The sequence below is a fragment of the Channa argus genome, chromosome 9 (genome assembly GCF_033026475.1).
Source record: "Channa argus isolate prfri chromosome 9, Channa argus male v1.0, whole genome shotgun sequence".
Lineage (NCBI taxonomy): Eukaryota > Metazoa > Chordata > Actinopteri > Anabantiformes > Channidae > Channa > Channa argus.
In genome coordinates this window covers 17,354,927-17,382,633 of record NC_090205.1, presented here as the reverse complement: position 1 = coordinate 17,382,633, position 27,707 = coordinate 17,354,927, and the positions used below count along the sequence as shown (strand labels likewise).

Genomic DNA, 27,707 nt, shown 5'->3' with positions numbered 1-27,707 from the left:
CCTTCTTCCTTAGATGCGAACTGGGGGTCCACTAGGAGCCGTGAGGGGTACTTGAGACCCACAGTCATAATCAAGTTCAGCCATCCGGGAGCGGCTCATCATTCGACTTTGGGAGTAGGCTCTTCTGTCTGTCTGTCTGTCCCTAAAACTCCTGATGTAGCTCTGTGGACAGACAATTTGTAGTGTTTTGGTTTAATGTAATGACAGTAAACTGCACAAACAATAGTTGGCAAGTTTACACCACTGTTACAAGAAGCTTCTTACCAAGACTTTAATACTATAGTATTAAAACCAGTGTCATATCAACATGGAACTGGCCAGCTCAGCGCAAAGACTGGAAACAGAAAGAAACATGGAGCCTGACTATGTTTAAAGGTAACACAATCCACCAAACCAGCACCTCTGAAGCTCGCCAATGTCTAGTTTGTTAATGTGCACAAAAGCAGAAATTCTTAGTGTGAAGAAATGATTTTATTGAGGCTTTGCTCACTGAGACAATCAAAATACAGTCCAACACACGGCCCAGAGAGAACCCAGGCAGACGGACTGTGTTACCTTTGATCAGAGTCAGGACAGCTGCCTCCAGCTATATGCTGAGCAAGCTCTTTGCAAAGGCAACAAAAAAAAGCTAATTTCCTGACATAATAAGGAGACTACTGAAGCTTACCGGTGATAGCACATCTCCATCAAAGCGTCTTTTAGGGTTGGCCTTGCGATGGTAGCCGGGTTCAGTCTGAGGAGGAGGGACTTTAGGTGGCTGAGAGCTCTGGCCTTGGTGGTGCGGATGGGATGCTGCTGGGTGGTGATACTGCTGGTGGTGGTGGTGGTTCTGGGTGTGGGCCTTTGTCTTGTGGCTGGTCTTCTGGATCTGTCGTTTTTTCTTTTTCTTGTTCTCCCTCTCCTTTTTTAGCCTCTCCTCACGCTGACGTATGCGCATCAGCTGTACCCTCCTTTGCTGTCGACTCAAAACCACTGGAGATGGACATAAAAGATGTCCAACAATGTGTGGAAATGAGGAGAGAAAGACAATAATAAATCACAATGAGTTTTACCTTAACCATCAAGCACTGATGGTTTATTGTATAAGTACAGACTACAAATAGGGAAATAAATAGAAACAAATTTTTTCCTTGGTGCATGTATGTAATCATACTGGGCTCCTTAGTCTCCTGGCATATTGTGAGTGGGTGAGTGCGTTCGCGTTATTTTCACTTCCTCCCAAGCAAAGGATGTACAAAATCTATCCTGTCTCACTGTCCACTGATTATTGAGTCATCGGATTATTTTTGGACATGTGTGTTTATAGTCATTTTAATTCACAGCTTCAATACGCAGGGTAGCCAGTCAGGGTTTTGTTTTCTGTTCATTATGCAAGGTCAAAATGTTGAGTACAAGGAGCCCGCTGGACTTCACGAAGACAAGATGTACTGTGTGTGTCAGGGTTACTGTGTGTGGGTAGGTGGGTGTGTAAGTGTTATGAGGTCTATTGTTGTTTCTTTGTGCAGGCGGACAGCTAACGATGCACCATCTGCCAGAGAAACTGCTTAGTGATACCCCCCTTTTCGGTTCCTCAGCTCACTCCACCTCAGGCCCCAATGGCCTCATGCTAGTGTGTATGTGTGTGTTTGTGCTTTGGTATAGCAGTCTTTGCGGGTACCAATTCGAGGTAGACTTTAGGAGGGCGTCCGTAATTCTGTATCGGGCTGTTTGAGAAATTAGATTTAAGTCCGAATGAGGTTACAAACATGCATTTGTGTCAAATGTGTGCAAGCTAATTCATTCAAGTCTGTGTCCTGCATGCTATTCAATTAGCTAACAGATTATGTTCCTCACCGCTCTACTTGGTTGCTCTGCTTACCCACTATGCCCCAGTTCATCGCATACTGCCCTTCCCCCAGTGCACTTGCTCCCTCTTTACTCCATCACATCATTCACCATTCTTAGTCAATATAGTGTTTACCATAAAATGATGGTTTCAGCCTTTTTGAAGCCTTTTTTTGTTGACATTCTGTAATGTACTTAAAGTTATTTAAAGGCGGTCTGTAAAACAAATTATGTGCCTCATATCATCTCCTACTAGGAACTGCAATAATATTCATAGTTCTCATGCTGGAGCATCCTCTCATTCATCTTCCTAATAACAAGACAGGTATCTACAGCATCAAGAGTGCAATGTAACACACAGAATAAATGGAGTTTGTTTTGTTTTTAATTTATAATCTCGTCATTCTTTTCTTCATCATTATTCATACAGTAGCGCTGTATTTGTGTTGTTTTTTTGTGAGTTTTTATTCTTCATTTTGCCTTGCATGTATAGACAGACAGATAGATAGACAGACAGACAGATAGACAGATAAAAAAAATAATCTGAAATTTTGTGTTTGATTGTGTTTATTTATTAGGACGAACAACAAAAGGTATACTGAGGGATAGCGCTGGGCTGGAATTTTCTGCAAGGTATTCATTTTTCATATACCCCCATACAGTAGTTATGGGCAGACTGGAAACAGCACTTTGTGCTTTAAAGCATTTATGATACTTCTGCTTTGAAACACTGCTTCAGTGCCTGAGTCACACCACTAGGGAGGTGAATCCAGGTAATTGACTCAGCAGAGACTGTCCTATCTGAAAATTCCCATTCAGTGATTCCAGTTACATTAGGGGTTTTATTAGATGTGGAAGATAGAAGGACCAAGAAAGAGAAGGAAATTAAGGGAATATTGTCTAAAGTTTTAAATACACACAAGTAATAGCCTTCATTAAGAATTTTAAAGTTACTAAAGTTACCTTCACCCGTTGAAATTTCTTAAAAGGATATAAAATGTTCTTTTTAAAGTTTGACTACTTTTTTATTTGTTTCCTGCTCTCATTGTCTCTGTCCTGGAAGTTATAATCCTGCACATCACAGTTCCTTAAATTGCTAATTAGACTGTAATTGGGCCTTATTCTTTCTGTGCACAAAATTATTTGTAGTTTCCTGTTCCATATGCCCGTACTGAACTGGGTAAAATTTTGTACTTGCTGCTGCCTATCTTGGCCAGGACTCCCTTGTAAAAGAGGTCCTTAATGTCAATGGGTTTTTTTCCTGGTTAAATAAAAGTTAATAATAATGAAAAATAAAAATGAATTACTAAAAAGCCCAGACATGTAAACAGGAAAAAAGTGATTTACTGTGAAACCATCAGAAACTTAAAAAATCCAGCACTAGTGAGGAATATTTATATGCTTTGTCCGATTCTCTTTTTCCTCACATGCAATTGCACGTTTTTTTAAAAAAGCACTAACAAGTTCTCTGTCTTTGCCTACACCCTCTGACTGGAAGCCACAGCAGCCTGCCATTTAATCCTGTTATTTGAGACCACATATGACGTCTTCTGAGACACTGTTCAAATCTGCATTCCATACACCAGCAAAGAATAAATGCAAGAGCCTGTTTGTGTGTTAGTCAGTAAGTGAGAGACGGGTTGAGAGTAAGACTGCTTGTATTGTGTGTGTGTGTGCATATATATATATATATATATATATATATATATATATATATATATATATATATATATATATATATATATATATATATATATATATATATATATATATATATATATATATATATATATATATATATATATATATATATATATATATATATATATATATATATATATATATATATATATATACATATATATATATATATATATGTGTGTGTGTGTGTGTGTGTGTGTGTGTGTGTATGTATGTATGTATATGTATGTATATGTGTGTGTGTGTGTGTGTGTGTGTGTGTGTGTGTGTGTGTGTGTGTGTGTGTGTGTATGTCTGTGGTCTTGCCATCTGTGTTGTGGTTGCTTTCAGAACAGATTAAAGCCGTTTCCATCAATAACACATTCTGCTGACAGCACCAGTGTTGGTGTATTCAGCCTTTGTCTTATGTATGCACACGCGCACACAAACACACACACACACACACGTGACTGCTCCTTTAATATGCCCAGGATGGATTTGTCAGACCAGTTTATAGTGGTCTTGGTGGGATCCATACTGAAAATAGTCTCATTAGTATTCTGTAGATGAGACCGTAGACTAAACTTTATCCAAAATTCAAAAACACAACTTAACGCCATGTTAATGTTAATGTGACAGGTTTGGTACAGAAAACTGAAGAAATCTCATGACCATCTACCACATACACACAATCTCACAGTTGTTGGTTCGAACACCAGCTCATCCGGTCAGATGTTCTTGAGCAAGACACTGACCCCTAACTTAGTTGCTCCCGATGAGTGTAGGCCAGCTGCATAGCAGCTCCCCCATTGGTGTGTGATTGTGAGTGGGTGAATGAGAAGCACTGTAAAGTACTCTGAGTACCAATAGGTAGAAAAGGGCTATATAAGTGCAGACCATTTACCATGATGTTGATGGTGGGATAAAACTATATTACAACTATAAGTAACTATAAACTTATAACTACAAAGCCTCAAATAGTTTAACAGCCTGATATTATAAGTTCACATTTACATATTTCATTTGAGGCCTTGTACAGTAGCTTATCTCTTCTTGCCCCAGTTCAATTTTGCTATAATTAATACATTTTCTGACAAGGTCTGCACCGGTGTTCCTCCTGCTGAAGCTTCTGGCTGTGGCCTACATTACCATGAAGCTAGAGCTCACACAGTGAGGTGAGCACCACCTGTATTAAATCAGACATTTATGAGCATATCCTTCAAGTCACAAGTTCCATGCTGGAGCCGAAGCTGTGTATTACTGTATTTGGTTTGGTTTGGTCAGCATTAAAATACTACTCAGAATATTACTTTCAGGTAAATAATATTCTTTGTTACAGTTATACATTTTTAAAGTTTTTTTTTCCTTGTACATTAAATATATTTAAATAAATACATAAAAATATTCATGGTGTGGTTGAACAGATTCCAGCCAGAGAAAGAGATAATCAGTGTTTTTATAAGTTTTTAAGAAGTAAAGAGGTTGAGAAATACTTTCCTAAAGTATGGTGATTTTCAAACAGCAATGTGCATAAATCAAATACTAGCTTGGACAATGGTTCATGGGGTCTGCTTTTGTGTAAACCAGCATCACTCACCTTCTGTGTGAGAAAATCCCTCTGCAGTCACTTTCCACTGGATCAGCACTCCAAGAAAGGCCAGGACAGGCCACACCCCCAAGATTACCCAAGTAAACCAGCACACTGGTTTTTTTGGAGCCACCTGCAAAGATTAGAGCAATTTTAGTTGAATAAATGAACCCAGATAATCTTCCACAAAACTAAAGATTTAGTCAACAAGCTTCAATTTCAACTAACTTTCTCAAAATGTATGCAAGTCTTTATCCAAAAGTTTGTCTTTCTTCATGGTGCATAGTTAAATTCCAATAAGAATACGAAATATCTAATTGTTTACCTACAATATAATATTTCTGAAGATATAAATAAACCCAAAATGTGTTTCTATTTCTATGTCATATAATATTTGAGAACATTAAAACCAAACCATTTAAATTAAATGCTAAACCTCAGCTACTCCAGCAAACATCCACATGTGAGATTAATCATGATGGATTACTGACTACAGTGTATTCTCTAGTGGACAAATAAAATTGATCTGATTGGTTAGGAGTGTGATTAATATTAGGGCTTCAATTCTATACAGAAGAATGGAAATTTAATGCAAAAGCTTAAATAAAGGGCACTAAACACAATGGGCTTAAATCACATTAGTAAAAAGAATGTTGCACACAAATTATATAACACCACATTTTATCCACATCGCCCACTTTTTAATTAGTCTGTCTTTCCCTCGTCCACCTACATAGAAATGCACAGATCTACCTGTTGCCAGACAAACTATTGGGACACTCCTTTCTCTCTCAACCTGCACGCACACCCCAAGGAAAATTTCGTACGCACTGCACCAAGGTGAAGTGTTTAAAATCATCTATAAAGTAGTCAACATCAGAGACAGAGAGCACACACACAAAACTTTGCACAAGGTGACTTAAACAGTATAGAGCCGCTCTTCATATCTCTCTTTCTATATTTCTGTTTAGATAGAAACCCACAAACACAGAGACAAACCTACCCTGAGCCTCTCGTAAACATAGTGTACCAGGGTGAACAGTTCTATAAAGTAATCCACAGTGACGGTGATGATGGCAGAACCGAAGGTGGCAGTGGAAAAAGTGACAAAGCAGCGTTGCCACTGAAGAGTGAGGACGGCAAATAACGTCCCAGAACCCAGCAGAATACCCAGGGGAACCCACACTGTTCTGGGGTGGTAGAACTCCTCCATGACCTTAAAGACAGAGAGTGTTTATATTGCAGTTCTTTGCTCATAAAGCTTATTTAAATGAACATGAGAAAAATCTCTTAGATTTGTAATTTCATCATTTTTGTTGGCAAGACCACAAATGTAAAAAGCGCGCAACCAATGCGCCCCTTACCACAAGTGAAGCTACTCCAACCAGCAGGCCAAGCAGCAGGCCCACCATGAAAAGTCCCACACTGCGAACCAGCATGGTCACCAGGCCACACAGGGTACCGATGCCCAGGCCGATTCCCACTGAGGCTTCTACACTCAGCTGAGTGTCCATCACCCTCTCCTTGTAGCATAGCATGAAGATGACCACAGAGCCAAACATCAGGCCTGTGAGGAACAACACAGCCTTGAAGCATCGATAACCTGAAGGAGAGATGGAAAACAGAACACTGTGAGGCTTTCACAAACATGAGCTTCCACAGGTACATGCTGTACCAGCCTGAGTGAACAACAAGACACCTCGGTTAAATCAAAATCAAATCAGCGGAATAAAAGGATGACATGAAAACTATCCACCTGAGGGACATTTAATTTTAGCCCTGAATGACTACTGGTCAGAAAGGACACAAGAATATAGTGCAACAAAAAGAGGAGTGTGTGCAAGAACAAGAATCATTGCTGTTCGTCTAAACACTTACACATGTAACATAACTTCTGAATGATGCTTTGAGCTCAGTGCTGCTTCAACAACAACAACAACAACAACAACAGGGACTGCATTTTCTGGATTAATAATACCACTATTCATTAGAAATTTCAAAAACAATTGCATTTTAAATGTCCTCTCATTTATCATTGTATTTTAACTTCATTTTTTATTTTATTGTATTGTTTTCTTCAATTAGCTTGCTACGTCATTTCATTTGTTTGCTTTGTAAAAGGTTCCAGAAATTTAAATGGTGTAATTGTAAACACACTGCATAATGAACATCAAACCAACAACAGAGATCCACTTATACCATATATATATATATATATATATAAAAACACACCGCAAGTTATTTTGTCATTTAAGGATAATTTATAAAAGTGCTTTAAATAAGATAATTTTATCACAGAAGGTCAGCCACATTCATCAGTCAGTGGGCATGCTTAAAAGAGCAGATTTGCTCATTTCAATTTTCTCCCTACCTTTTTTTGTTATTAATATTTTGCAATGAAAACTAAAAAAATGACTCCACAGCATTAAAAGCCAAGATTTCCATTGCCTTTGCTTACGTGTTTTTGAATGTTTGCATCCCCATTTATTTTTTCTGTGAATCTCTTTCCTTTTTCTCTGGCTAGACGGTGTCTCAGGGGTAACCAACATCAGATTGTTATCTCTGTGTAATCAGGCATTGCACAGCTGAGCTGAACAATACTCTTCCTCTCATCCAACCCACTGCATGCTCCTGCTTCATCGACATACCTCATTCATTTGACACACTTCTGGCTTTCTTTGTGGCTTCTACTATTTTTTCCCCCTAGCTATCCTTTAGTGACTGTGTCCTTAAATAAAATGTGTGATGAAAGCCACTGTGTTCTTCACAACAGTTTGCTCTTCTTCTGTAGACAAAAGCCTGAATAAATACAAGTCTGACATGGAGTAACTGGAGCATTTCCAAAGCGTCTACAGCTACAGAACATTTGTTTCTTCAGCAGCCATCACAAATTCCCAACACTGTTCTTTCATATCAGAGAGTCTCCATCAATCAAATAACCGCCTCTGAAATATCACAGGTCTCCTTGACTCCTCCTAAGCATTTGCTCCACTTTCATTGTCCACATTTCCCTGTTCCATCCTTCTCTCCCCTCTCTGTTCCTCAGGCCTTTCATTATTTGTCCCCTATTGTTCTGCTGGTCCACTCCTCTTCTTAGACCTCCTTCTCCCTCCTTTGTTCCTTATTGCTTTACTCACTTTTCTCCCAGCCATCAAGCCCTCTATTCCATCTGTTCAATCTGACTTTATTCAGTTCACCCAACTTGTTGCACTAACATCCTTTACAATTTACCCTGCTAATTAGCATTAAAAATGACCAATCTTTCATTTCCAAGATCTTGAAACAAGTATCTATCAGTGAGGAGAGTCAATATTCCAGAAATCATAGGATTTAAATGTGACTGTGCCGCTTCTGTGAAAGGACATCCATATGCAATGCATCTCATTTACAGGAAAGAGTGTTTGTTAGGTACAGAGGAAGGTCTGACACTGAGAGGAAAAATGCACCTTTTCTTCTTTGGTTTCTATGATAAGAATACGATGTCAAAACAAACAGATTGTAAATGACTCAGAAGATAAATACTTGAAGTATAATGATGCAGTTGTGTTTTTGATGTCTTGGTTTGTGATGCTTTGCTGCTAATTTGTTGGCAGCATGAATAAAACAACTTTGAATCAAGATTCTTTCTAACTTTAAGAGGTGTCATTACAGTAGAAATGTTTTGATATTTTTAAATACACCAACAATTTTATTCACAGCCACAAGCAAATGGTCTTGCTGCCTGCTGCCCATTTTATAAGATAAAGTTGTTGGGTTCCCTGTTTGTAATGCAGGAACTGGTGCCGGTGCATTATAGGATTTATACTGAATGAATGTTAATGTTATTTGTGAGCTTCACTGAATGTTTATTTATATGCATAGGACTTTAGCACACAGTACATCATTATAAATATAAAGCAGAATACATGTTAGTGTTTTCTCTAAACTGTACCTTTTAAATGATTTGTAAGGAACAGAATGTCCAAAATAATGTTTTAAAATTTCAAATTGGTTTAAACTATGCTTTGTTTATTTTCTTCAACATCTTTAGAAGTGTTTAACACCTCACAGAGGGGTTGTGATTTAGCCTTTGGGCTCTTTCTTTGTAGTGTTTTCATGTTCGTCCTGTGCTTGTGTGGGATTCATCTGGGCATTGCAGTTTTCTCACTCAATTCAAAGTCAAGCAGGTGAAATTAACTTGTGACCCTAAATTGCATGTAGGTGAGCGTGAAGGGTTGTTTGTCTACGTTGAGAGACTGGAGACCTGAACAGGTTGTATCCCGCTGCTTGTCTAGTGTCAGCCAGGATTATTTCCAGTCCCCCTGTGGCCCTCAGGCCTTTTTACACTATTGTTTGATGAAAGTAAAAATGACATAAAAAACAATTACTATGCATCTAGTCCTGTGCGCCTGTGTTCTTACAGTCCTTGCTAAAACGCCATTAACACAGCAAGATGAATCCCTCTGCCACTTTACCAAGATAATTGCTGCAAGGACAGTAAATTATTATAAGTACATGGAAATTAACTGCAGTAGCCTTTTAAAATCTATATGCAATATTATTATTTAAGCAGTTTCATACATTTCTTTTTTAACTCACCATTCCAGAGTAGATATTCCACTACATTTATTTCCAACTCTCATGCAGAGTCTGTAAGGCTCTGTAACCTTTACAGTAGTTCTTTTCCTTAGTAATTATATATTGATTACTCTTTGCTGTAATGACTTGACATCCAAACACATTTGGGCAAGCCCTTAATACTTAGGCTGCAGTCACTTGGCATAAACTCAAACCTCAACTAAGGACTTTATGTCCTAGTGAAAGGATGAAAGAATCCATGTGGACGCATTGCGTGCAGTATAAGTCCTGAGATTTGAAGGTATAGAGGAGTTGAAAAATAAATAAAAAAAGACCACAGTTTAGCTTGGGACATTTAATTAATTCGCTTTTTTGTTTCAGCGGTGCTGTGGCAACACTTAGTTGAAAGAAAATAAGCAACATTTTTTTCCCCCTAAAAAGACAGCAGGCAGTTCAATCTTTTTATGATGACAACAGTTTGGGGAAGTGTGCTGGGTAATGATTCAAACTTTGATGTGAGTCTAAGTAAACATATGAGCGCAAAAGTCAACACCATGAGTTTGGCATATTGTAGGCTGACTTTCCCACTGAAGTAAATATTGTATGTTATAGCAACGCCACACTAGCTGGAGTCTGTGGGAATGAGAATTCAATATTGACTCACAGAGGCAGAAACAGGAGAATCAATGTGCTCTTAAATCAATAATATCATACACCAGCAGAGCAGAATCAACTAGAAATGACAGAAAATAATCAACAGTAGAGATTTTAGGGGGATCTTTGGACAGAAATTTGTGCAATTTGTGAATAATTTCCTGGGACTTGTAAGCCACATACAGAAAATAAATCTTATCTGCAGGGATGTCATTATATGTGCCAGTAAGGCTGGCTGACGTCCATATTTGTTCTTTTAATTAAATAATCAATGGCCAAGATCTCCAGTTTTGCTTTAATGTAACAGAGTGGTCTGTGTTTGCAAAATAACATTGATCCGCAACATAAAAGCAAAGTAAAGCTTTCATGGTAGCCAATAGCAGATATTGCACATATACTTTATGGCATTCTGTCATCCTAATGTTAAATATAAGTTTTAAATTACAATAACATTTAAAGAAGAATAGGAAACACTGCATATGCTTTAAGTACTGTATATTAAACAGGACTGGGATGAAAAAACAGAAACCTCTTTGATGCCGGTAGATGAGCAATTACAGCAATATTAACTGATTGTGATTAGCGCTTTTCATCAGGCAGGCAAAAGAATTGTGACTTCGACATTCTTAACTGTTTCAAAAACAAGGTAAAAGCTATTTGGAGTTTTCTATGACATGACATTTCATGAAAAGAAATGTTTAGATATATTCTAAATACTAGTCAGACTTTATTAGCACAACTCGGATCTCTTACCAAAGAAGCAGTAGATGATTCCAAAGAGGCAGCACATGGAGCAGACCACTGAGGGCACAATCTCATATCTCCTCTCAATTTCCTGGTCACACCTCAGCCCCACGTCGGGCAAACCCAGCAGCTGGCTGGTTGAAGTCATGATGACTGGTTTAGGGGAACCGAGGAGGGTAGGGGTTGGGGATAAAAGGGGTGAGTGGGGATATCTGGATCACTGGGCGTCACCCATGGAGATGGGTCTACCTGCAAATGGGAGCAATTGAAAGAAATTGATGGAGAAGGGGAAGGAGAGAGGGAAGAGAGAAAGAAAAAAAAGAGAGTGATTATTGACTGCACATTATAGGTACTCAGCTGTGAGTGCTGACAGAGCAGTAACTATACTCTATAATTCTGAAAAAGAAAACTATCTCAGCAGCAGATGAAATGAAGGCATTATAGAAAAATAAAATGCATTTCAAACACTATCATTCACGTAAATACAAGTACCTACCATTTATACAAGTAAAAGGTAGCAACAAACTGCGGCCAACAGTTTGAAAGAATTTGACCTGTAACAGAAGCTCTGCAGCACACACAAGTAATAGCTGCCAGGGTAAGATCAACAGATTTAATTTGCGTACATTTTTATGTTGTGGGAATTTTGTTATACAAGCACTAGACTGTTTGTCAACCTTGTACATGTGGCACGAAATTACGTGTTCAAAGAAAGAAAATAAGAAGCCCTTTAATAATCTGCATCTCTGCTCAGCCATGATCTGTTGCTGCTGCTGCTCTAATGTCTCACTCAAATAAATAGAAGCTGAAAAAAACTGCTATAGCAAACTTCATATAGTAGAAAGTAGTGCTGGGTTATTGAACACATACTGCATAGAGTTTCACTACTGCTTGGACACGCAGAATCAACATTATAAAACATTCATCAGGAAGAGCAACAGTGAAGTATCATTGATTTTAGCTTTAATGCTTTTGAAAATGATACATTCATTGTAACAAATATATGCAGTATGTTTTTTGGTGACCCAAAACATGATTGTATTGCACCAGTAGCTTTGTGATTAGATGTCCAATAACTGTATTTGATTAATTTATTGTAATAGAGCAAAGGAAGCTTGCTCTTTATCTGTTTATCATTTCATTTTTATAGTCACTGTTCAGTACCTTTCATCTAATGAGACATTTACTGGTATTGATAACTTTAATTAATGGGAGACTTTAACTCTGTTTGGAAATTCCATTGAGTTTTTTTCTCAAGGCATTTTTGGGCATTTTTTGGACTTTGTGAATTAAAAAATGCCTGGGGTCTTCCACTGCTGCCCATGACATATTTTTTAAGAAAACAGCTAAGGGCAAAATACAACACAAACAGATCGCAGTGTGGGAGCAGGCGTACTCGTGTCCGGTGGTTCCATTCCAGAGATCGTTTTATGACAAACCCTTAACATTTATTCCATGTTCCAATTGAGCAGATAACAAAGAACTGTGTACCTCCACAGCTACACACTCAACTTTCCATTACCACCTTGTTGCTCTCCACTTCCATTAGCTCTAAAAACCGCCAGAAAAACAGAGAAAACTCCCATTGGCTCATACACGCAGCATAAAAGTTAATTCTTCAAACACAAATTTAAATTTTTTACCTTTAATTCAAAGACTTTAGACTCATGCTGTCAGCCACACACACACAGCTAAAACTCATTCAGGCACCAAATCCCAGTGGTTTCATTTCCAGCTGAAGACCTACTACTTACCTACTCAACGATGGATTTGATTAAATGGAAGTACACATGTCAATTGTATATTATTTGATGAGACAACTGTCCGATATCTTTTATGGAGTCTTTGGAGATGTTCTATGTCTCCATTATGACAGCTTTTGGAAAGGTACTTTCCTAATGTCAAAGGCGCGAGTACTGTGTGTGCTTACACAATTATTTCGTCTTCACACAGCTCTTTCCATTTCCCAAATTTCCAATAGGAGTGTGGGCCTTTCAGCTTGTCCTGTCTAGACATGTTTACATCTTTTTACCCCTGCGTGCATCAGCTGTCTGTCTAGTCCCAGACTTAAAAAAAAAAAAAAAAACACTTTGCACTTTCTGAATCCACAAACCAGTAAACATACATTTTTAAAAGTTAGACTTTACTGAGCATCAACTTCACAGTGTGTTGGAATATTTCCACACTCACATTTAAATGGTGCATGAGCCAAATCAAATCAGAATGTATCACAGTTGGAGCTTTTTTAAGAAAAGAAAATCCTTCCTTAGATCCATGATAGTCCCTTGACTGCTACAGTGTAGAGATTTGCTGTAAATGATGTGTGTTGGTTTGTTGTTGTTAACATGGAAGCAAATTTGTACTTTGCTGATGTAAGAGCTGGTGTATTTTTGAAATTCAAGGTTTTGGGACACAGATAATTTGATCAAACTCGCTTGTTGTCAGTGTATACCCTATGATCTTTTGTTATTCATTCAGCTCTGTGGAAACAGGTGTTAGTGGATGTCAGACTGGGGTGGCGCCAGTTAGGTGGCCTGGGGTGACACTGGCCAACCCCAAAATGTGATTTTGGGGTTGGCGTTGGTCTATTAAGACCAGCTTAAAAAGGCCTTAACGGATTCTTCTAATTTGCATTTCTGCTAAAACTAAAAAACAAAGATGGTTTATAGTAATAAAAAAAGAGATAAGGAGCCAACAGAAACACGAATGATATAGTGGGTACCAATAAAGAAACACTCAGATACCAATTTGACCTGTAGCATGCCACCAGCACTGAAAAAACTAAGCAAAAAACAAAAAGCAATCAAGCTCGTAGCCACCAAACAGCATGCATTTGCAGTAAAATTAAAGTGTGGAAAGAGATGAGCAAAGTGAAATGTTAAAACCCACAGTATAATGAAGAGCTGACATTCAGTGAGATCTAATATCAATTTGTACTACTTTCTAATTGCATGCAGTGTCTCTGAAAATAATTGCTCTAACCCTCCCACGTGTCATTAAGCCATCTAAATATCAGCTGCTGTGGTTAAAAAGTTTCTTTTATGTCCCAGTTCCAGCACCGTTCATCAGATCTATTCCTGTGTCAGCAACACCCACCTGAGTCTGTGCCTCTGGGCTTCCCTGTCACCACTAATAAGGTATTGAAACTATTACTATGGATTAAGACAAACTAGAAGATTTCAAACATTTTAAAGGTTCGATACAGTGTAAAGGATGTTCACTGTGGGAGGAATGGAGCAAAACGAGAGCTGATTCACATTGATACAGTGGCTTTATAGTGAACATAGCAGCCTTCAGTGGCAACCACGTTAGAGACATAAATTCTACCATGTGGTCAAGTACAATATCAACAACTGTGAGGAAAATAATCAACACACTAATGAGTTCTGAAGTTACATCTTTGGTGGTACAGATTAGCGCTGCTCAAGCAGAAAATATTATACTTATTGAGAGGAGAATCTCAGCTGTGTAGTTCAGTGAGTGATCCAACACACCAAACTCCCCTGCTGTACTGAAGACTTTTCATTTCATTATAAGTTTGTGCAGATAAGGTAATATGGTAAAACTCTGACTTGGTTAAGTTAATTTAGGGAAAAGCTTCTGAAAACTTCTTTATTTGAAACATCAAAAACAGCACGCAATAATACCTTTTACAATACAAGCATATACACAAGCATTACAAGTGCACATACCACTGTCAATTCTCTAAATTGTTATTCAAAACACAGAATAAAAATATATAAAAAAATAAAATCCTATGTTGCGTGTGGAAAATGTTGCCATGCACCAGCATTCAAATTGACATTTTAAAACAAAAAAATCCTGCCCCAGTTTGCATTATCCACAGAGTTAATAAAAAAAACTGAAAATAACTGGTGGATTTCCAGTTCATAATTGTCAGTCTTGGAAAGACTTTGGTGAAACAGATTGTCAGTACTGCAGCTTAGTTACGCCACATGCAGCCCGACTCAGGAGGAATACCCAACTGAGAATGTCTGACAAGGTACACTACCACTCTGCCAAAAAGAATAATGGAAAAGTGAAAATGTGCCCAAATCATTTCTTTGTAAAACTTCCACTCTTTTTTCTTTTTTCTTAGTTTTTTTTTTTTTTTTTTTACAATAATTGTTCAGGCAGAACATCCTAAATCATACAGTAAGACTTACCAAGGCATTGCCTTTATGCATTTATTACTTCCACCACGATTTGCTAAACACAGAAACTATAATGAACTTTTCTGCAAAAGGTCACATAACTGAAGTCTGAATGAGGGGATAGAAAAAAAGGGTGGTGGGGACTACTTTAACAAATCTCTGAACAGGGATTAGAAAATATACATTATAATAGAGTTGGAGGATTTTTCATTTGCATAAAAGTCATAAAAATGAAAACCATTAAAGAAATTTTTAGTAAATTGTAAATACACTAAAAACCATATTAAGACAATATCGAGACTGTGTAATGTAACATGGGAAATGGGTTAATAGATCATCACTTATGCTTTATGCTGCTATATTGTTGGGATTTTAAATTATATACCTTTCTTTTTGTTTTAATACTTGCTATATGAATTTGTACCTAGTACCTATGTGTGTATGTATTCAATGTTAAAGTTTGTTGAATATGCTTTTAATCTACATTATTGACATGGTCATGTTGCAATTACTTTTCCCTGTGCACCCCAGGATGAATAGTTGTTACATTAGTGGGAACTAATGGTGATTCAAATCAAAATGCATAAACAAACAACAACAAGCTGAATTTTAGTGTGTGGAAAGTTTGTCAATCTAAATTCCTTAGAGAAAACACTGCCACTGCCAACTGCTACACCAACAGAGCACAGAGAGGTGACATAATTAGAAAATGATCCATCAATAAGGTCAGAACTAGGAAGAGAGAGAGAAACAAAAACACTAATTGTGGGATGTCATGTCCTGTCTGTTGCTATAACAACCAACAGTGATACAAGGACCTAGCGAATGGACGGGGGATTGTCTGCAAAGGAATGTGCATAATAACAAGAGGCTTTTTTGAGGCTCCTGGCAACAGATCCTGCTGACCTCTGACCCTGTTCAGCCAGGGACTCTTTATAATTCACTAACACATTCTATCTAGCACAATCATCAGGGAGAAGTTTACATTTTTCCAATATTTTGGTTTATACAGTATATGCACAGAAATACTTTAATGCTAATTAACAATTAAAATTTCAACACTCCACACTGAACACTGATGAATGTTGTAGCCTGAACATTTCTAGCTATGGTTACATTTTTGTCGTGTACTTGTGCCCATCTTGGGTTGCATGTGCAAGATGTTTCACCTCCTTTATTTAGACACCTTCAAGTTAATTTTCCATGTTTTCTAAGCAGCCCATATCGAAATCACATATCAACTATAGAAATAAAAGATATAAAAACAAACACTTTCAATCCAAGTCTTTGTCATAATACTATTTTAGCGATGTTTACATATACTTCCCTTACACTGAAGCCAGGATTAGGCTACAAACATTCTCACAGCTTTCTGTATTTTCGAAGTGAATGGGGCAAGGGTCACTAATGCTGCCATTTGGGAGGGAAAAGATGACATGTTTTTTTTTTTTTTCAAAGCAAACATGAGCCCTAATTAGTTCCCCAACTATTGCTGACCCAAACTCCAATTGCTAGTTTCTTCATCACTGTAGTCAGTTCCTAGCCAGTAGTTCCAAGGCAGTTACAAAGCAGTAATGTTTTTTTTTTTGCTCGTGTTACACAGTATCTTAAGACATAAATATAACCAAATGAAAGCTGTTGATCTTTGACTTGACAGCCTGGTAAGCTGTGGAGATGAAGGACTGGAGTGATTCAGTGTCCTTATATCTTTATATGTAAGAAATACGAAAGGGTGTGTTCACATATAGGTCCCATGCAGATGCATTGCTAACAACTCCGGTGGGGTTTTCCATTAAAGTGTGACATCATATGAAAACTGTGCATATACTACTGTACTTTAATCAGTAGAGTAGTATATGCACTTTCTTTGTAGTAAAAAATAAATACATTAATTTAAAAAACCAAGACACAGTCTCAGATGTGAGTCTTTCGGGTGATTTTGTCATAATGGGCCTATTGAAGTGTGCTCAGCATCAAAAACAAGGTGACATAACATCATCATTAGTAAACAAAAATGCAGAAGAACCGCTCACTGTGATTTCCTCTGTGTGATAAACAGCAATAAAGGTTGATGTTCAGTACAAAAACATCTTTCGTTGCACTGTAGGACTTTGTTACCATAGAAACTGAACTATGGATCTAATTATTACAGTACAGAGTATTTTCACTTTCTTAAGACATGCATTGAAGTTGGCACATATGATGACACATCTGTCCTATTTGTCTGAAAATGCAGTAACATCGAAATAATCACATTATAGCAGCACAGGTCGGAGTGTTCCCCCTGCACTGAATAACCTGAAGGATTTTATTTTCATCAGATCCACTTGAGAGCTTTAGTATGTAAGCCCTGCAGTAAACAACATCTAAATGGTGTTTTGAAGCCTTGTTTTTTCTCCTTGCTGACAAACAGGGAGCACTGCATTACACCGCAGTAGCTCGGACACAAATCACAGTTCACACATTGATCTGCTCAGCCGTATTCTAGTTTGAGCAGCTCTGTCAGCCAATAATGTTAGGTTACGCATCAAATCTGCTGGCAGTGTAATAACCTTTCCATGTGCTGCTGCGTTCTCTGTTTTGCTCCTGGTCCTCTCTCCTTCAAATGAACAGACAGTCTGGAGGTCACAGATCAAATCTCGACACTGCTGGCACTGCAATAAGCATTTTGTGATTTGTTCTGCTGTATGTCAGCTTGTCACCCTGGCCTGGAAAGTGCATTTGACATTAACAGTGCAACGTGACTTCAGATTCATCTCTAAGAGAGTGCCAACTTTTACATATCCACGATCTTTAGATCTCTGATGCATAAACTAATAGCCTAAGGTCCATCTGTTGCAAAACAGACAGCCTTTAACTAAAATATAAATAGTTTAAATGGAAAATGCTGCTCTCCCTTATGAACAGTCATCATGTAGATGTCTATTTTGTTTTTAAAATTAACACGATTGGTAAAAATGTAACTGGGATCTGCAGAAATTCAGGCAAAGTCTTCTCTACGATTACTTTCACTAGTGACATGACTGTATGTGTAAAGATTTTCCTCCCCAAAACTTCTGTGTAATAAATTATACTTTGTAATCTGCTAGTGATATGGGCAAACAGACACGGAGGTAAAGATGAAGAGTTTGAATGTGTTTGTTCCTGTGTGAGTATTTAGGTGTGAACGAGGACACAAAGGGTTGGGATTGGAAGAGATGGACATAAAGCAAGAAAGCAAGAAAGCAAAAAAAGCAAGAAAGAAAGAAAGAAAAAAAGAAAGAAAGAAAGTGCACAAAGTGCATGAAAGAAAAACTCAGTGCACCTTAGTCTCTCCAGGTTAAGATAACTGTGAATCCAACCCTCTTCAAAGACACATCTACAGCAAACAACAAAGTTAGAATGAATGTCTCTGCATAGACAGTGAGTCTGACTTAACAGAAATGGAAAAAAAAAGTATAGATTTTTCATCCTCCCAATGTCAGGTCAGCTTCCTGCCTTTCCAGGGTTTGAGAGGCTCAGTGCATTCCTCAACAAGCTCCATTAGAAGAAAGCAAAAACCTAGTGGCATATAGGCACACAGATGCTTTTAAGTTTCCTTGTTCACAGTTTGAAATATTTGTTATTTATAGTTAATTATTGTAGTTTATTGTCTATTATACTTTAACCCTAGTTTAACCATAGCACAATTTTTTTTTCAACAACAGTTTATCTTTTCAGAACACACCAGCTGATTCCTTTCTTGATAATAAACAGATGAGTGTGTGTGACTTTCCAGATCATGAACTTGTAACTTAAATGTACCGTCATCAGATTAGAAAGACTATCAAGTTTTTTTAATTCTATTTATTTATAGTTAATTGAATTAATTATATTATTTTGAAGTATACTAATAGAGTTCACAGGAAGGAAGGTCAGTTGAAAGGTCAGTGGGCTATAGTAAAGTGGAAATGTAGGCTAAGGTGAAACTTGTCAGACCAAAACCTTACTAACGCCACTGAAGCTATAACTGAGATAACAAGCCCTTCCTGCCACAACCTTCTCGTTTTATTCAGGCTCTGGACCCGCACCAAGGTTGCCCTTGATGGCGAATCCCACTCCTGGTGGGGTGGGATTCGGTCCCGCTCCCTTCTGCATCCTAACCCAATGCTCTACCCATTGAGCCACCAGGCAGGCTAACAAATGTTAAAATGCTAACACACTAAACTAAATGATACACATGATACAGTTTGTGCTAAACATCATGCCAAAGTTAATTCTGAATGTTTTTGCATGCAACCAAGAACTACTCAGCCTCTTAAAACTACTATCATTGCTGCTTTTTTTTAAACAGTCTGAAAGTTTATGTCCAATGCATCAGCACAATCATAAATATCACACATGGTATGAGAGAGATTAGAGTAATACAACAGGACATTAATGACACAATGTCCATGTTTGGGCAAAACCTTTAAACAGCCACTCACCAAATGCTTCACAAACTTCCAATTACTTCACCGCACACAGAGCATTAATGATGAATGCTGCTTCAACTGTTTAAGCAGAAAATCTGTTTAATAACAGATTAGTAGGTGTCAACGGGCAGCGAGTCAGTGCATCTGAGTGCCTGTTGTGTACTCTATAGACTGGAATAATTTATGACTTTCCATGTTGAAGTTTATTGAATGTGTGGCCCATCAAGACTTCCTTGCTGCCTCTTTGACTTTTTATCCACTCTGTCAGACCTACAATCCATACGCTTGTTCTTCTGTACCGGGCTGAGACTGAATAAGATTTAGGATCTTGATTCTGTACAGGAAGACAAAATGATCTTCATGTCATAGTTGCTATCTACTAGTACCTTCACTCTCTGTTCCGTTTTCAGCTTAGAGAAGGAGTGTGGGGGGGGAGCATTTGTGTGCATGTAGCAGTGAGTAACAGTGTTGCTGATGTCATGGTTGCTAACCGGATGACTGTCTTTCCATCTAGCCCATCTGTCACCAGTGAGACAACTACTGTGTGCGTGTGTTAAAATATGTTAGAAATACTGTCTATTGCAATTCTCATGCAATCATGCTGTAGAATAAAGCAACTATATGCTGCAATTACTGCCATTCCACAGTCCACAAAATAGAACATAAAATTATCATTATGCTCAAGTGCATGATGGCGTATTTTTGCGATAATTAGTTTTACACCGATGTGACAATGTATAGCTCTGAGCAGTGCATGTGCACAGGTGACCTTTGTTGTACACAGGAGGAGGTTCCTTTTATGTAATTCTGCGGGCATGACACTGATGTAATAATGTATAGCATGTATAACAAACACACCACTATTTCTAGCAAGGGTTCCCAAATGAGTAGTGTTGAAAATGCTTACACAAAAGAGCTTTAAAATTCTTTATTAATGTTGATGTAAAAGAAAAAAATATTTGCGTGAGTATTTTCTTAAATAAGTATGTCTTTAATTATTATCATTGCAAAATTCCTATTCAAGGGCTATGATATATTTGTTGGAAGTGCATGGACTCTCAATCTCATGACTAAGCACTATTTTGTTGATGTTTTATAGACTAATATATGAATAAAGTCATCAGTTAATTAATTTTCTTCGTAATGAAGATAACCACTTCCTGCAGGCCTCTATTTTAATAAAACATGTGGTTACTCTGAAGTAGCTCACTTTTTACATAGTTGGCATAGTAACCAGAAAGCACAGATAGCCTTGTTTTACCAGAAGTGCCTCCACCATTGCATCTTTGAATAATTGGGAGCGCACAGCTGAAGCTTCTGTACGAGCTGTATGAAAGCTGTTTTATACATACTTGTACATACTGAAGCTGAAAAATTAATAACCATTTGTACAAACATTAGATGTTGACACAGTCTCTAATGCATTCCAGCATGCTCATTTTAATTGAAGTCTTAATTGCTTTTTTATTGTCTGTTTCTCCTTCCCTTCTGTGAATGTCATTCATAATAAATTTTATTCATGTCTTCACATCTAACTCCCTGTGGTGCTGGGTTAAAAAGCAAAAAACTAATTCCAACATTTCATAATGAAATGAAGACATCAATTACATTCCCAAAGCACATTTATTGACATTTGGGAGAAGATGGAAGAAGAAATGTTAATGTGTATTTTTCCCTGACGGTCTTATCAAGGAACATGTAATTCAAGGCTATTTCTTTGCTAACTTAAATTCAACTTGCTTTAATTTGAAAAAGCTTTTTAGAAAGCAAAACCCTAAAACTTTAACAGGTAAAATGCCTTCCACACTCAGGCCTTTCATCAGCTTTTTTAAAACTGTAAAATAAAACTAGAGGACACATGGTGAAACTGCCTCAACCTGGGTCATTAGCTTTAAATGCAGGAGGGTAATTTGTATGGACACCGAGGAACTTTCTTCTCACACTCTCCCCAGTGAGTTACAAGTCTATTGAGATGTGGGAATGACCTATAGACCCCTCACATGTACCCCCTGGGAAGGGGGAAGTGTAGTCCTTAACTTCTCTCACCAATTCTCTTCTTGTGCATTTCTCTTTGCCTCTACCTGTGCTTTCAGTCTAACTATTAGCTGCTACAACAATGTATAGCTCAATAAAAACTGCTATGCAATGCAGTGATCCCAGGTGTATCTTCAGATGTTGCACGTGCACCACAGGCAGGCTCAGAGCACTTAAAGTGAAGTGACTGGTGTGTGCATGTGTGTGTGGCCTCAGCATTGATCCCCCTCTAAGCCTTGGTCATTGCTTGTGGCCTGAAGGTGAGGTGACAGGAGCAAAGAGGCTTTCATCAGATTACAGCTCATTCTCTGTCTTTCACTGTCTCTGTTTCCACATCATATATCTCACTGCTTCTTTCAGCCACTTTGCTCACTCTCTCTCTCTGAACACTAGACCTACGTTAAGCCACAGTGTTAAATATGTATCGTGTCCCACATGGATCTATTTGTCTCCAAACGTGTCCTGTGAACTAATAGTGGTTCTTCCATCAACCTCAAAACAAAAACTCAAAATTCATTAAATGAAAAACTTTCAGTTTCTTCTTACAGGCACTGATTTTAACATGTTTATACCTTCAAACTGATGAATAAATACAATTGTGGAAACAAATTTGCCATTAAAGTAAAGTTCCCTTTTAAAAGTACTATTTAAAGGCTAATTCTAAACGTAACATACTGTTGGGTAGGTTGTACTGTATACAACTCCATTACACTCTGTATTCTCATTATAGCTTTTTAAAATTACAATCTGCATAAAAACCAGTAACTATAGCAGTTAAATAAATGTGTTAAAAGAAACACACAATTAACCAAAATAAAGAAGAATGCTCTGTACCTCTAAATTGCACTTGGGTACAGCACCTGAACAAATACTATATACTTCAGAATACTTGGTTCCTTTCTAACAAGGACAAACACACAGTGCAGTTTAGCTTGTGATAGTGTGAATAGCACACATACCATAGACTAGAGTATCACACACAAGCATACACACAATTCCCCTGTACAGGCCCCTGCCTTCTGTTATTGCTTCTATTAGCCTTGCTGCTCCATGTCTCTGTAGATCCATCCTGAATTACTGCATTCAATTTATTTTTCCAATAAGCACCCAGTCAACACATATACTGTACCTAATAGACACATTTTTTTATATAGTTTTTGCATCTACCGCATGATTGTGCAGCAGAGATAATACAGATAGACCCCTTACAGACCAACATGAGAGTCAAACACATGCACACATGAAATGCCACACTGCCAGGGGGCTCTTACATGCCATGACTCAGATCTGGCTGAGACAAATAGCTCCCAACCTGACAATGTCCATTACGCTGATGGCGTACTGACCACTATAAATTCACTCTATGCTGTAGAATTTTTCAAATAGGGGATGTCCAGACAGCCTATTGGTGAGCTGAATACCAAACAGCACTTTGTAGGACCAGTATTTTGATACACTGTATGTGTGTGTGGTTTTCTTTTTAAACTCTTACTTTTTCTTTGCTCTTCATCTCTTTAACTGCCCTGCTCATCCCACTTGGACCTTGTTCCTATAATGGTATGTTGTTGTTTGTTTTCTGTTTTGTTTTTTTAAATTGTATTCATAACACTGCCCTCACTCCGTTGCTCCTCTTAACCTTCTCTATATTCTCTCTTTACTCTATATTTATTGCTCTAACAACTCCCATTTCCACTCACAGTCCTTCCTTGCCACCTCTTTGGCGGTCATCTCTAACCCCAATCTGTCTTTCTCTTTAATATATGACAAAAGGTCTGAGGCCTGTTGCAGGCTCACTTTGTCAGACAGAGAAGCCCCTCTAGACTTTTTTTTGCTCAGTCTTGAGTCTGAGACTTTCTGGCTTATGTTCAATGCACTTACATAACAGATCATCGAAGCGCTGCATGGCAAGTGTGGCAACAGACTCACAACATACGAAATACATCTTCTCCCTCTCTTCCAAGCCGACTCACCTCAACACTGAGATCTGCTAAAGGTTTAAGGACCTTAAATCTGTCTTCATAGTGGTTTAAATAGAGGACAGTTTGAGAGGTTGAAACCTTCCTTGCCCATACTGAGCTTCTCTATTTGTTTTGCCTGGGCTGATTTTGTTCAAGTAAAACAATAGAAATACAGGAAAAGCCTAATCCTTCAATAGAGTTTCACACTTCAGTCAGCAACAGAGAAAGTGAGAATGTCACAGACAGACAGAATGTTTGACTTCTGACCAGACTTCTCATTATGTCTGAGCCTGTCACTTTGGCCAAAGTCCTTAGTCTGAGGATTGTTTGGCTCCTGTTTGTGGTTACATAACTTTCAGCAAAGCACCATCTGGGGACCTCATTCAAGTTTTCAACACACTTTTCAAATGTCTAGGATGGAATCACAATGCATGTTATCAATTTCTGTCCCCTCACTATCTCTTCATCTAATCTAAAAGAGTGACCATTGATTGTGTCACTGAGATTGAAACGTGATATTAAAAGCTGCCATCATTCAAATGTTGAAGAAGAGCAGAGGGCATGTCAGTAACACCTGATAACCAGAGGAGCTACAGCTTTGATACCGGTGGGGGAGAAATGGGGGCCCAACTGTAAATTAAATTAAATAATGGTCATTTTCATCAGTGCAACAATTCCTGTTATTTCCCAGTTGGATGAACAGCAGTAGAAGGCAGGGAGCATAGTGAGGCGAATGAAAATATATAATTGATTAGTGCTATTTAAAAACATGCATGTTTAATAATGTTGTTGATAAAAAAAAAATAAGGGCAAATATATTGTTTGGCTCTGTAATTTACTGAACTGTAGTATCATCAAGCCATTTAGTTGTTTTTTGACCAAAGCTTCAATGTTTAAACCAGGCAATAAATTACAAACTTAAGGAGAGTCTTTTTAAAATATTTACTCGTCCTTTAAAGTAAGAAACCTTGTGTGTTGGCATCAGTGCATCACCTAAACTAGCAGCACCGTGGTTTCTTAAAATGCTAAAACCATTTCATCCTTTGCTTTGCTGTACAACCTTCAAAAACATAATTAAATCTCAAAAGATCTCTTGCTCTTGTAAAAATCTTTTTCCAATTGATTGTGTCAGGTCATTTTTCATCTGTTAAGACCAAAATGGTCTATATAATGTGTCCTTTTGAAGGCAATTTGAAGCTCATACTAGCCAAATAAACAGATTTCATGCTCCTTGCCTCTCCTAGTTAAGTGTCATATTTCTGACTTTGCCCTTTGATATGTCTTTTCTGGGCATCTCAGGGTCAAGTGTGTACATGAGTTCTTACAAACAAATTATAAATACACATTGTTTGTAGCAATAATGTAGAGTGTGAGGCAGCTAACTACAGTGTTTCATGTAGAAGGGTCCAGCTTCTTCTCATTTATGATAAATGTTATCTTGAGCTGCAGAAGGGGGAAAGAGAATGCACAAGTTCAAGCTTTGCAATTTTCCCAACAGATCTAGCATGTGGTACAAAGACAACATTTGCATGTTTAACAAAGGAAATAAAAGAAAATATATGCACACTTAGCTCAGTAGTCATGCTGCCTATAATTACTATTTCTCTGTGGCAAACTACTAATTACCAAGCCACCATGTGCTATTACTGTATCCAGAAGAGAAGCAGAGGTGGAGAGAGAGAAATTCAGTGAAAGAAAATATTAGAAGTATGAGCTTGTATTTCCCTTTTCCAAAAAGATAAACTTCCATTAAACTTACGTATAGTTTTAAACAGAGATAGATAGATAGATGTGAATAGGATGTGGACGCATGTGACTTTCCGTAGGTGCAAAATCAATTTGGCTCCCATTGTTTACTCGCTGTCCAACCCAATTACCCACACGGGCATCACATTCAGAGTTTAGTCTTTTAAATTATTCATTCCCACACATCATATAGGGTTCATCTAGCTGCCACGGATATTCTACTGTTGAGGTCTGTTGAGTGCCTAGGTCTTATAGCGGACCACCAAACGATCTGAGAAGCAACGGTTTGGAAACAATGGAGGGAAAACAATAGAGGTAGTGCTCCAAATGTCTAATTTCTAAAGGCAGATGCAGGCGCACAATAAAGCTACGGGCGGCATTATTTTAACATTAGAACATGTGGTTGGGTCTCCGTTTAGGCTGGTCTGGATGGAGATACCAGGACCAAACGTTACACTTTAACGTCTATGTGCTATGCTAACTGTAATCTGAGGCGAACAATGAGCAGTCACTCACCGTGAAAACAGGGAGAACTGTTGCAAAGAAGCCAGTAAAATGTCCACTTGTCGTGCATTCAGCTTGAAAAACCCAACATCGTGTGTCAGTAATTCGGATCGGGTCCAAAGGCAACGAGCAACTCCAGAAAGCCCTAAAGCGAGGACGAAACAATGCTCAACTCCCGGTTCCTCTGCTCCACTCCTGGCTTCAATTCCTCACTTACGGCTGGTCCTCCCTTGTCAGGACCTCATGTAACATGCACTGGCCGATAATGGACCAGTGCAACGGGAAATGGAAATGGAGCCTTGCGGTTTTTTATTCTGTGTTTACATCACGCACCCAATTATGTCCCTGCCACAGGAGCAGCGTCTGCGCTTCCTTTGTGCTCTCAGGCGCTCTCACTCTCGGCGGGTCAAACCATTCCCGCAGCACAGGAGGGGGGTGGAGAGGAGCTATTCATGTGATTCTGTGGCAACGAATGGGCTTTGGTGACTCGTGGCCAAATGTTGTTATTTTCAGGGATCAAGAGACGGGGAGCCACGAGAGGAGAAAGAGCAGCAGGGGTAAAGGAGGAAGGAAAGGGGCAAGAAAAAGGCAGCAAAGAGTAACATGCAAGGAGGACATGAGCTACTTTAAACTGACTCTTTCATTCTGTTGCAAAAGGAAAATGATTTTCAAAAAGCAACATGCATTCAGCAGCAGCCCTTTTTGACACCTTTGTTTTTTAGCTTGTTCGCTGTTGTTTGGGCACATTGTTTTCATATACTGCCCCCCCCCATAAGCACCCTCTCATAATAGATTATGCAACAGAGATATAATTACAGCCAGCGGAATTTCAGGCTATACAAAACGTACCGAGCAAGTGGTTTGGGAACCTTTCGTTTCTGCTGCACGCTGTTACCCTCAGTGGCATGAGAGTGTGAGTTCAGGACCTTGGAGAGCTCCCACCCAGCTCCATCCACCTGCCACTACACAGAGGTCTGCTTTATGATAGATTACATTTTTACTTGATATCATCAAAATATCATAACACCAATTATGTCCAATAATGCGGTTTTTATACATCAGGTATATGCAATTTCACATTTGAAGCCAACTTGTGGTTATGACCTGCCTACTATTCACCTATAGCATCACTGGGAAGTGCCTAATCTGCGTAATGTTCGTATAGTCTTTCCTCTGTACTTCTGCAGAGCTTTAAATCCCTCACCAGGCTGCTGCAGGCCTCCAGCAAAAACAGCCAGATTTACGCACATGAAGAACCGAAAGCTCTGTGAAGGTGTGCATAAGTTAATATGATATGGGCAAATAGCGCCATCTCCCGGGGGATTTTGTAAGTCTTGAGAAACGGAGAAACCTTCACACATTTTGAACACGCCGTAGCCCATAGTGGCATATGTGGATAAGTGTGTCCTCAGTGCCATTTACCATTTTGGAAAAGACAGGTCAGACTACAAGTGCTAGTTCCTGACAAGTAACATTTTACAGCGGATGCCTTTGTCCTTATGATTTACGGTCACATAATGTTGATTTTAAATTATTTCGTTTTGTTTCTTCTTTGTTTGAGTTTGTTTTTAACAGTGCAAACACGTTTTAGGACATTTTATCTTTGAAACATAAGTGTCTTTGTGTATTATTACTGCGATCAGCTGCACTTTGAGTCACTTGACGAGCTGATCTTCACTTACACTTTTTCACCAGCTTTCTTTTACTCTTGTCACTTTATATTGTTACGAAACTATATCAGACTGTGACAGATATTTTTTAAGTCAATGCTATGTAGGCATTTAAAGGTATATACTGGAATCACACAGGTCACCAGAGAACATTTTATTTC

General features: G+C 38.3%; 1 protein-coding gene across 2 annotated transcripts; it reads right to left on the bottom strand.

Annotated features, from left to right (window-relative positions):
• Positions 1–26,280, bottom strand: tmem198aa (transmembrane protein 198aa). Of its 2 annotated transcripts, XM_067514749.1 has the most exons (8): positions 25,889–26,280; positions 25,013–25,069; positions 11,057–11,296; positions 6,457–6,695; positions 6,096–6,308; positions 5,102–5,225; positions 668–972; positions 1–162 (listed from the first exon to the last, which is right to left on the bottom strand). In XM_067514749.1, the coding sequence occupies exons 3-8, from the start codon at positions 11,193–11,195 to the stop codon at positions 10–12; spliced, it is 1,173 nt and encodes a 390-aa protein (XP_067370850.1). In that variant the 5' UTR covers positions 11,196–11,296; positions 25,013–25,069; positions 25,889–26,280; the 3' UTR covers positions 1–9. The 2 variants fall into 2 exon arrangements, with proteins under 2 accessions (XP_067370850.1, XP_067370849.1); XM_067514748.1 differs by lacking the exon at positions 25,013–25,069.
• Positions 26,281–27,707: the final 1,427 nt, after the last annotated feature.

Coding starts and splice junctions, on each gene's coding strand:
- tmem198aa (XM_067514749.1), bottom strand. CDS start 11,195: ATGACTTCAACCAGCCAGCTGCTGGGTTTGCCCGACGTGGGGCTGAGG. Junction 973..5,101: donor GGGATTTTCTCACACAGAAG/GTGAGTGATGCT, acceptor GTCCATCTCCAG/TGGTTTTGAGTCGACAGCAA. Junction 163..667: donor ATGGAGATGTGCTATCACCG/GTAAGCTTCAGT, acceptor GTCTGTCCACAG/AGCTACATCAGGAGTTTTAG.